The sequence below is a fragment of the Gobio gobio genome (assembly GCF_949357685.1).
Source record: "Gobio gobio genome assembly, chromosome: 16".
In the NCBI taxonomy this organism is placed as follows: Eukaryota; Metazoa; Chordata; class Actinopteri; order Cypriniformes; family Gobionidae; genus Gobio; species Gobio gobio.
The window spans coordinates 15,000,961-15,012,841 of NC_137109.1; the positions used below are offsets into that span (position 1 = coordinate 15,000,961).

At 38.8% G+C, this 11,881-nt stretch overlaps 1 protein-coding gene across 1 annotated transcript; it reads right to left on the minus strand.

Annotated features, from left to right (window-relative positions):
* Positions 1 to 2,317: 2,317 nt before the first annotated feature.
* On the minus strand, positions 2,318 to 4,875 carry rab33a (RAB33A, member RAS oncogene family). The gene is made up of 2 exons (XM_079839117.1): positions 4,556 to 4,875; positions 2,318 to 3,364 (listed from the first exon to the last, which is right to left on the minus strand). Exons 1-2 carry the CDS (start codon positions 4,817 to 4,819, stop codon positions 2,918 to 2,920), a joined length of 711 nt encoding a protein of 236 aa, XP_079695243.1. The 5' UTR covers positions 4,820 to 4,875; the 3' UTR covers positions 2,318 to 2,917.
* Between the last annotated feature and the right edge of the window lie 7,006 nt (positions 4,876 to 11,881).

The following is an 11,881-nucleotide window of genomic DNA, read 5'->3' on the forward strand; positions in this document are numbered from 1 at the left end:
GCTGATCAATTTCTTAGCTAATGAAAGGGCTGGCGCTTCAGGATATGTGAGATTTAATTTGTCACACAGCATACAATGGCACAAAACAAGACAAATCATAAGGCTTCAATGTCTTCCGCAGATATAAGGCTATAGTGAAAAAAACTATACCAATATGTATTTAATTTCTATATTTAAATACATTTATTTCATACTAAATATACTACAAATCCATTAACACAGTTACTGACATATAGCTTGAGACGTACTGATAAAAATATTATAATCCAACATTATTTGGAGTACTTCTTTATTGCACAATGCACATTTCTTAATATTAAGCCTAAAATGTGTTATAATATCACTATTAGTAATGATAGTATGATCTCTGTGTAATAAAGTGTACCTAAAGTATGCTTGCAATAGCTCCACGTTAGCACAATCAAATAAGTATATCTTTAGTTGGACTTCAGCAATATTTCCGGATAACTAAAGTGCATTAAGTACAAAATTAGTTGTTCCAATTTAGCAGACTTTAATTTAGTATACCAAAAGTAAAATTGCAGGGTATTTGTATTAAGTACATAAATATAAATTGGTATTTGTAGTATATTTAGCAGAACATAAATGTTTTTCAAATACATTTTGGTATAGGGTAAAACTATTGAAATCAGATAAATCTGTTATGAATCTGAATACATGAAACCACACACAAAAAAACTGCAACTTCTCCTGTAGAACCAAACAAACAGAACATTATAGGCTGTGGATAGAGGTTATAGTAACAAAACAAACTTATACGGGGCACCAAATTACACTCTCTTTCCATAATCAACATTTCCCACAAACACTCACATTGCCATTATTTTTCATGTTAATTATTTTCTGGTTCTTTTGAATATAAATGTAACAATCATTAACCTTGCTTTTGTAGATATTTGAGTTTTTATGCATTTGGAAGAACTTTAAGCAGGGGAAATATTATATTGCAACATAACACTTCCCACACGGTTACACTCGCTCCCAAAGGTGCATGTGGTGAATTATAACTACAAGTATCGGACTACATTAAGCATTTTGTTGGGTCACTATTTAAAGCTAACTATCAGAATATATTTTTAATAATCTCATAATTTGAATGAATTTCAGATACATCCATGCTGTTAGTGAGGGTTAATGTTAGAAATATTTTAGCATGGAGTAACCACAAGGCTAGGAGAAAGAAATGAATTTTTAAGCCAGGCAATACAAATATTTGAATGATCATTACAAAATAAAAGTTTACTCAAAAGTTAAAATCTGCTAAAAAATATATAATTGCCCTACAATATGCTTAATTTTCGTCATCAAAAAATTATGTGAGCTAGACAGGTTTACACAAGATTTAACCCATGTTTTGAAGAATGATTTTAAATCCCTTATGTTTAATTTAGGGCATGTTTTATCCGCAAAATACCACTTAAAGTAACCTTTTAAGTGGTATGAAAAATTCTGTCAACTGCTCATGCAGACAGTGCTGGAGTGATTGGATTCCAAGTGCAGTTCCTGGCAGCTAAAACCTTAAAGGGACAGTTGACCCAAAACTTTTAATTCTGTCATCATTTACTCACGTTGTTCTGAACCTGTATGAGTTTTTATGTTCTGTTGAACACACACAAACACAAACACACACACACAGACACACAGACACACACACACACACACACTTTGAAGAATGTGGGTAACCAAACAGTTGCTGGTCCGCATTGACTTCCATAGTAAAAAAATATGGACTATGGAAGTCAATACTATGGAAGTCAATGGGGAACAGAAACAGTTTAGTTTTCCACATTATTCAAAAATATTATTGTTATTTGTGTATGTGTCTATGTGTGTGTGTGCGTTCAACAGAAGAAAGAAACTCATGCAGGGTTAGAACTAGAAAGTGCGAGTAAATGATGACAGATTTTCATTTTTGGGTGAACTATCGCTTTAAGAACATCAGCCAATGATGTTGGAGATGTTATGTCTATGCCTATGAATGAATCCATATGAACGTGTGACAGAACCAAATGACTAGAAATTTAACAAATGTTACATTTCTTAAATCCTTTAAAGGTTACTTTTAAGTGGTATTTTGCTGATAAAGTGTGCCCTGAATTAAACATGAGGGATATAAAATCATTCTTCCACACATCTTGTGTAAACCTGTCTAGCTCACATCATTTTTGATTACAGAAATGAAGCATATTGTTTCCTGATCCAGAAATCTCAAAATAAAGCACCTGATGAGTAAACTTTTGAGTAAACTACTTTTTTTTTGTAATTATAAAATAATGATTGTCATAAGATTCTCATTATCCAATACATTTTATTTAAATCTGCAAAAATTAAAGGAAGAACAACATGTGTTACTTAATAATAATAATAATAATAACATATTAATTGTTTTGCTTAACAATGAATGAAATTTTCATTACAGTAATGTGAATTTTGGAGAAAATGTGCTTAATTGTCATGAAAATAATATCACAATGGAAAAGTGGCATTATTTTCATTCTCGTTTCTTTCTTTTGATTTGGAGAAGAAATACAACCCGGACATATTCTTGACTGGTTTTGTGGGATTTGCCTTTTCGTGATGGTGCAATAGAAAACAACAACAACAACAAAAACATGTAAGATAAACACACACACACACACACACACACACACACACACACACACACACACACACACACACACACACACACACACACACACACACACACACACACACACACACACACACACACACACACACACACACACACACACACACACACACACACACACACGCACACACACACACACAGGGATAGTTCATGGTGCAGCTGTCATAAAGGAACTTAAATTAATTGCAGGCACATTCTTGCATTGTGTATTATCATCAATGTTAATAATTTCACAGCTTAAGGTTCTCAGCACGGGCAGTTACTCTTAGGATCGGGCTGATGCGTCAGCCTCACTCTGCCGTCTTCTCTCACCACGTCTCTGTAGATCAGGGACTTTTGGGCTTTTAGACGACATGCCAGACACATGAAAATGGAGTCCACGTTCTGGCTCTCCTTTGGATCTTTGGCTGATGTTTCAAACAGTAGCATGTTATAGGAATCGGCAAACTTAAGGGCAGTGTTGGAAGGGACCTGGATCTGGCCAACTAGATCGCATTTGTTTCCCACCAGAACACGAGGGACAGAGGATGACACCCCGTGCCCGTTGCACTCCTGAATCCAGGTCTTTAGGTTCTGGAATGAGGCCATTTTTGTGACGTCGTACACAAATACGACAGCATGCACGTTGCGGTAGTAGTGCTCCACCATGCTCTTCCGAAAGCGCTCCTGGCCCGCTGTGTCCCATACTTGAACCTGTTAGAGAAGAAACGAGACAACAACTAATTTCAAGGTTGCAGAGAAGTTAAAAGAGAAAACTGATGCATCAGAAATAAACTAGCATGACAATAAACAAATCTACTTTGAACATCTTTAAAAAGCCATTTTTTAAGCATTCATGTGATCAATCCAAAACAGCTTCGATCTTTACTCATAACTGTGCTCTTTAAATGTCATAGTTTTTCCCTTTTTTAAATATATGACACCATAAATTGGCTCAACATAAAGATGATATAAACAAACATAAACAAAGAGAATGTTTAGTACTGGCTTATATTGCATTAGATGGATGTATAACTTTCTCAAAATACATTTATAATGATATATACAATACATAAAAAACACGTTATAAATGCATCAAAGGGGTAAATTAAACTGACTGAATAATACACACACACACCCCCCTATATATATATATATATATATATATATATATATATATATATATATATATATATATATATATATATATATATAGAGATAGCCTACACACACAAACTGCCCTGCTGAATAGATAGATAGATAGATAGATAGATAGATAGATAGATAGATAGATAGATAGATAGATAGATAGATAGATAGATAGATAGATAGATAGATAGATAGATAGATAGATAGATAGTTGAACAAAACCATGAACTATATATTAGACAAACTGGCTTAAGATGGCAGTAGCTGTGGTGGATCATGCTAGTTTCTAGATGGTTGACTAGTAGGCTAGAACTATATCCAAAACCAGCCTCATCAAATTATGTCATGATCATATGAACAGGTGTATCTGCAACATGACAATGACAGTCTGGACCAGTTTAAAACAGGCAATGACCATCTTGGACCAAGTAAAAACCAGTTAACATAACACCATCTTTAGATGGATTTTCCAGCAGGAAATAGCCGGTGTAGTGATAGTTTTTTTTTCATTTATGGCATGTAATTTTATTGGTCTGAAATATGAAAGATGAGGATCAAATGTATCTGTAACGTTACCCCTTCTAGTCTTTACCAGGACCATCGCCTTGATGCAACACCATTAATGTAATTACTCCAAATGTAAACATTGCGCTTCCTCGTGATGCTGCTGTCACGTCCACACAAACACACAACACAATCGTGACACTACGAGATATCGGCCTTCGAGAAGAGACGAGCCCCGACAATAAATCCCACCTTTATTTTCTCGCCCTCGATCTCCACGGCTTTCTCCCTGAAATCCACGCCGATGGTGGCTTCAGTCTTACAGGGGAAGGCTCCGCCGGTGAAGCGGAAGGTTAAACAGGTCTTACCCACATTTGAGTCCCCGATGACAATGATTTTAAAAATCCGCGTCTGCACACTGTGATCTAGAGACGTGCTCAGGTCTAGAGACGACGTGAGGTTGGCATGGCGCGAGTTGGCAGTTCCTTCTCTGTTTTCTGGGAATTCATTTGCCATAACGGTAAAATGATGTACCGAGCCTGTGTGTTCACTGGTCCGGCGGTGATGTTGGTGGTGGTGGGGATGGGGGAAGGGATAGCAGATCCACTCCCTTTGCAGATGCAGGGAGTTTACATAGACAAGTATGCCAAGTGATGCAGTAGCCTACTGCTAAAAAGCAATTAAAATCGTATAATAGCTGGAAAATAAATGATACTTTACCCTTGTGCTGAATAACATCGACAACATAGGTAATGCATGCTGGTTAAAGTGATAGTTCATCCAACATTCTGTTATTATTTTACTCTAATGTTGTCCCAGACTTGCTGGTGTTATTGCAGTGGAATACAAAGTAATTTTGGAAGAATCTTTATGCAGCTCTTTTCCAGACCTGCCAACAAAACATAAAAGTGTCACAAAAGAACTCCATATGACTCATGCTGTATGGTGCAAGTCGCCTGAAGTTATGATTGCTTACTTTGTGAGAAAGCAGAAAATACCTCTCTGCAAAACTGTTGTGTTATACGCATTTTTGTTCAGATTCAAAAATAGTATGGCAAGGTTTGATGACTTAGTCTTCAATTTCGCGGATGTTTCATAAGTAATATAAAGTTAATGGAGAATGACATTTCATTGCGATTATTGCTGCGGTTATCAATAATGACAGAATTTTCACTTTCAGTTTCACTTTTCAATATTATCGCTCAATCATAGATTTGTGGAGTTCATTTATGTTTCATTTAAGTATCAATCGAAAAAATCTTGACAATTGTTAACCCTCTATGGCAACAAACTACCTTTTTGGACCTCACACCGCCCCTTTAACTTTTTAGGGCCCGAGCACCGATGGTGTGAGGACCCTATTGGATTTCGAAAGTTTTTTATTATTATTATTAGGGCCCAAGCACCGATGGTGTGAGGACCCTATTGGATTTCGAAAGTTTATTATTATTATTATTATTAGGGCCCGAGCACCGATGGTGTGAGGACCCTATTGGATTTCGAAAGTTTATTATTAGGGCCCGAGCACCGATGGTGTGAGGACCCTATTGGATTTCGAAAGTTTATTAGGGCCCGAGCACCGATGGTGTGAGGACCCTATTGGATTTCGAAAGTTTATTATTATTAGGGCCCAAGCCCAAAGGGCGCAGAGCCCTATTGTTCTTCCTCAGATTTAGGGCCCAAGCCCAAAGGGCGCAGAGCCCTATTGTTCTTCCTTAGATTATTCTTTGTTTTTTTTTGTTTTTTTTTCTCGACTTCTCGGGTACTTTTGGGGCACTTAAAGGGTAACTAAACCCTAAACCAACTTTTTTTAGTTAATGATCTGTAATACTGGGGCTTTATTAATGCTGTTCATTGATTCGAGTAAATGTTTTGACATTTGAGTATAAAGTGTTTTAATTCTATAAAATATGGTGTAAAACCGCCAAAGTGCTGCCCTCCTAAGGTTGAACGGTGGCTACTGCAGTTGAATTTTCCTATTGGACGTTGTGGTACATCGTGACGTAGGATGGTACCTCCAACGGCTCACTATCCGCGCCCCTGGCACGAGCTCACCACGCCCTCAGAAATGTTTCCCCCAATCACATGATGAGAACGGCTTCACTCCAGTATGAACTGTCATATTACATGAAGTGGAAACATTATGAATGAAACTCACTTGACACATGTTTTAACATTGTATTGAAGAAAATACGGTTAAATAATGAAGTTGTCAGTACACGTCAGGCTTTTCTTGCGATTTTATTGCCGCCCGTCATGTGTACAGATAATTTTCATACATGAGACGCGCTTTCAAACCCTGACACGCAAGTGGTTGCCGCGGACGCAGATAGATTAGGTCAGTTCTCTTGCGCGGCTGCTTCACTAGCATCGTCGGCATCGGGAGTTAACGCAGTTTGAGCAGCGGCTCGCATTGATAAGGCTCCGGGTTTATGTCTACAGACAATCCACCCTCCTCCACTTCAGGTGAAGGTAGGAGAAATGACCGCTCTGTTGCAAAGCTGGCGTCACTCCAGTCTAGAGCTGCAACTAACGATTATTTTTTCTGTCGACTAATCTAACGATTATTTTTTCGATTAGTCGACTAATCTAACGATTATTTTTCCCAGATTAATCTTATTATTCTTTTTTACTGATTATTGTATTTCAAAGAGGGTAGTGAATTTGTATATTATTTTAACATGAAATCAATGAATGATGACAATATTAATTGTATTTCAGGAAGGGTAGTGTACATATTATGCCATTTTATAATTAAATATATGAACACAAGAAGCTTTTTAAACATAATATATAATGATACTATTCATCATAAAATGTATACAGAGTAGGCCTAATTAGGAAAAGTTGTTTACTATAGTAGTTGAGTATGATTTACTTATTGATTTGTGTCAGTAGTAAACGAAAATGCACTTGTATTTATCTGCAAAAGGTTCACATACAGGAGCTTTCAGCATAGTGTTAATGTATAACTAGTCGTCTATTTTGAAGATACATGTGCATAAACAACGACTAAAGCTGCCAGAAGTTTTTGCCCAAACTTCAAAGACACATTTAAATGATTAAAGCTAGAGGCATATCTTAACTGTAATGTTACTTTAATCATGTAAACTACCTGTATACAGCATGTTATTATGCATATGTGTTTGGGACAGAGCGGAACCAGGTCGCATATACAGGAGATATATGCAGCCCATAATAAATAAAAGCACGAGACGTACTGGGGTCGGAGAAGAACCCCGGAAAATGTGACCGTCTGTTGCAATACACGCGTGGCGCGTTCAGCTGCGCCAGAGAACACTGGAAGGGTTGCCAGGTTTACACAACAAAACCCACCCATTCGTTACTCAAAACTAGCCCAAAACAAGCCCAATCGCGTTTCGGGGAGGTTCTCTGGTAAACATCGCGTTCGGGGGGTTAAATATGTGTGTTTTTTTGCTTCAACCCGCGGACATGAGACACAGCCCGCGGCAACAGTGTAGAAGTAGCCCAATTCCGCGGAAAAAAGCGGACTTGGCAACACTGATTGGCAGTGTGAAAGCTCCCGCTCTCCACGCGCACAGCACCTGCTCTGCCACCGCGCGCAGTGTGAAACCGCCGTTACAGAGCGAACAAAGCACAGTTTTATTCGGCTTCTGTTTAAAGTACTCCCACACTTTTGAATGTCGCGGTCTGGCTTGATCATTTTCACTATGCCCGGGAGCAGAAGCTGCCATTATTCTAGATCTTCTGTTCCATTCTAGAACGTAAATAATGTGCCGCCGACGCGTCGACGCATTTCACGCACGTCGACGTATTTTCGTAGTCGACGTCATCGACGACGTCGACGCGTCGTTGCAGCCCTACTCCAGTCATTCTCCATCTTTGCGACTCGCGAGTCTGACAGCTGTCAATCAACCCGTCCCTGCGGGTCTCAGGTGCACGCTCTCCGCTCAGCCCAGCCCTCGGTTCATCCCCTCTGTGTCCGCCGGGCTCTGCCCACTTTTCCAGCATTTTTTGAAAATTGCCAGTGGGTGGAGTTAAGCTCTGAGCAGGGGTTTAGTTACCCTTTAACATGCTCGAAAACTCTTGAAACTTCGCACAGGCGTCGGAATGCGCGGCCATCAGAGCCGGGCTGAAGCTGGTACCCAGGCGTGGCAGGGGGGCTCGACAGCGCCCCCTTAAGTGGGGTCTGAAAACTTGGTCCATATATCAAACACACTTGCACGTACATGTATGAAACTCTGTACACATATAGTTCTCATCGGGCCGAACAACTTTCGTGCTCATAGTTATGCGTCAGCCCAACAGGAAGTGAGCTATTATGGGTTGTTCGGAAAACGCATGCTCTGGAATTTAATATACTCCTCCGAGGCCATTGTTTCGTTTGTTTCGATCATTGCCAAACTGGGTCAGCATTAAGTGAACATATTCAGGATGCTAAATTGCGAGCGGATTTTCGATATCTCGAAAAGTCTGGCCGTGGCGAAGCAACAAATTTATGGCGAGAAAAGGGAAACAGGAAGTGTGTTTTAACTTGTGCAAACATTGACTGGTTTGGATGAAACTTCAGCTGTGTGTTCGTTGTAAGAGGCCGATCACATGGTCAAAGTTATAGCGCCACCAACTGGCAGCAGGAAGTGTGTCACTTTCAAAAATGCTTTGAATCACCATCTTATTTTCACCCGATTTATTTCAAACTTCATCAGTATAATGTGAAAACATGACAGATAGAGACGTATGAAATGGATTCCTGAAATTTCAAATACTGTTGCCATGGCAACGTGTCAAAGTTTAATAATCTTTTGGCTGTTCTGAGGCTCTTAGCATGCTTGAAATTGCTTGAAACTGCTTGAAACTCAACACACACATCAGAGATGTCAGTCAGTACACATGGGCAAAGCCTCAGAAATGGGCGGGGATGAGGGGCTCTCTAGCGCCACCTTTTGACAAAAGTGGGGGGGTTAGTTTTATCTTCAGTCACCAAACTCGGTACGTATATTGATCTCTTCGAGCCGGACAACTTTCTAATTTACAGTCATTAGCTCCGACCAACAGGAAGTCAGATATTTTGGTTTGAAGGTGAATATTTTTTATAATTCAGGGTCTGAGTTTTTACGTTCTCCTCGTAGGCGATTTAGGCTGTGTTCACACTGCAGGGCTTAATGCTCAATTCCGATTTTTTGAAAAAATGCGATTTTTTTGCAAGGCCGTTCACATTTCCAATTAAATGCGACCTTTTGTGATCTCCTGTGTGAACGTGAAATGACCCAGAAGTGACCCGCATGCGCAGAAGAGTACTCAACGGTCAACGACGTCACTTGTTGTTTACGGAAGTAGCCAAATATGGGTGTCAGCATTGGAGTTCGTTTAGCTTTATTAAAGTTATTTTCGCAACGGAGCCAGCACCATTACAACCTTCTCATGTTAAGAAGAAAATTAAAAAAGAGGAGGAGAGCAAGGTTTTTGGCCATGGCGTTTTGTGGAGCAGTGGTAGCTAGCAACGTCGGTACAGAGAAACGTGTGTGTGCGGAGTCGCAGCCAGGAGTGGTGGGATACTGATGTGAGTGGCTTTACTGATACCGAATTCGTCAGTAACTTCAGAATGACCAGATCCACCTTCAATTATGTTTGCGAGCGCCTTCAACTAACTTTGTCACATGAAGAGACACGTCTGCGGCGGCCCATAACAGTACAGAAACGCGTTGGAGTTGGAGTGTATTGGCTAGCAACAGGTGCGTACTTCTTCTTTTATTGGCGGTTAGCAACTATTTCTTGTGCATTACCGCCACCTCTGGACTGGAGTAAGGAACGGGAGTTACAATGATGACGTTTGTCGCGTATCAACGACGTGCGGGTCGGATACATGTGACCTGGCAGTTCAGACTGAAGACGCATTTCAAAAGATCGGATATGTATCGGATTTGGACCACATACCCAAGTGGCCTGGGTCGCATTTGAAAAGATCGGATCTGTGTCGTTCAGACTGTCATGAAAAGATCAGATACAGGTCGCATAAGGGCAAAAAAATCGGAATTGGGTCGTTTCAGCCTGCAGTGTGAACGCAGCCTTATTCAATCTCCACCAAACTCGGTCAACATGAAACAAAGATACGGAAGATGCTAAAATGCGAACGGATATTGGATATCTCAAACGGTGTTGCCATGGGGAGGGATTAAATAAGGACAAAAAAAGGGGAACAGAAATTGTCTCAAATAATATTTTGATTTAAATTAAATTAAGATCGTATGTTCGGTAATTGAACTTGGATTAATTTAAAAGGACTATACTATTTTTCAGATCAATATATTTATTTATTTAAATATTTATTTGAATAATCTATTCTGTGTCTGTGTGTGCTGCTCTCCCCTCAATGAACACAAGATGTCAGCATTGTGTTAGTTTTGAAACAGGATAAAAAAAAATTCCATCTCTCTTTCTCTCTAAGGGGTTTGTCTGTGTGTGTGTGTGTGTGTGTGTGTGTGTGTGTGTGTGTGTGTGTGTGTGTGTGTGGCCACCAACTGGCAGCAGGAAGTGTGTCACTTTCAAAAATGCTTTAATTCACTGTCTAGCTTTAAAAACATTCTAAACAATGTTTTAGTCAAAATGTAAAAATGCAGAATGTTTTCTGTGATGGTAGGTTTAGGAGTAGGGGTAGTGTAGTGTAGGGGGATAGAATGTACAGTTTGTACAGTATAAAAACCATTAAGTCTATGCAATGTCCTCTGCCTTTCCTTCCCCTCCCCCCCTCACTCTCACTGTGTGTGTGTGTGTGTGTGTGTGTGTGTGTGTGTGTGTGTGTGTGTGTGTGTGTGTGTGTGTGTGTGTGTGTGTGTGTGTGTGTGTGTGTGTGTGTGTGTGTGTGTGTGTGTGTGTGTGTGTGTGTGAGTGTGGCCACCAACTGGCAGCAGGAAGTGTGTCACTTTCAAAAATGCTTTGAATCACCATCTTATTTGTAGACATTTCATGTGTCCCCGAACATATATTGTTCTCCTCGAGCCGGACAAATTTCTAATTTAACTAATCTAATTTAACTAATTTAAAACGTTCTAATTTTAAATAAAAACGTCATGTGCTGTGTTTGCCAAGATCACGTATGATGCATATGCAGGGTATATGCAGGAATCCTGAAGTAAATTTTAATACCTTTTTAAGACTTTTTTAAGACCTTCTCAAAATATTTAAAGACCTCATCGGCGATGAGAACTACTGTTGAGCAATAAAATAAAAATATATAATCATAAGCTATGACAAAGATATATATTAAATTAGGTGAGTGGATAGTTAAAAAACATTGCAATTACAAAAAGTAATTCTTTAAAAAACATCTCTGGACTAATTTGATAAAATCTAAAAATGTTAATGAAAAGGTACAAATTACTTTGTGTTCTTATTAAATACATTTATAAAAAAACAATTTATATTTAATTTATATATGAATGTAAATAATTATATGGGCCTACACAAATAATATAACATTTCAAGATTTATAGTTTATTGTAAACGTAATGTGCAGCTCTGTAAAGGGGCAACAAATATATGATAGATACGTGAGAACAAGATTTTTTTTAATCATCTTAAAGTGCACAAAACTATGAA

What these genes read in the sequence shown, in the direction of transcription:
- rab33a (XM_079839117.1), bottom strand. Translation starts at nt 4,819, where the DNA reads ATGGCAAATGAATTCCCAGAAAACAGAGAAGGAACTGCCAACTCGCGC. An exon ending in TCGAGGGCGAGAAAATAAAG is followed by an intron (nt 3,365 to 4,555) that starts GTGGGATTTATT and finishes CTTCTCTAACAG; the next exon opens with GTTCAAGTATGGGACACAGC.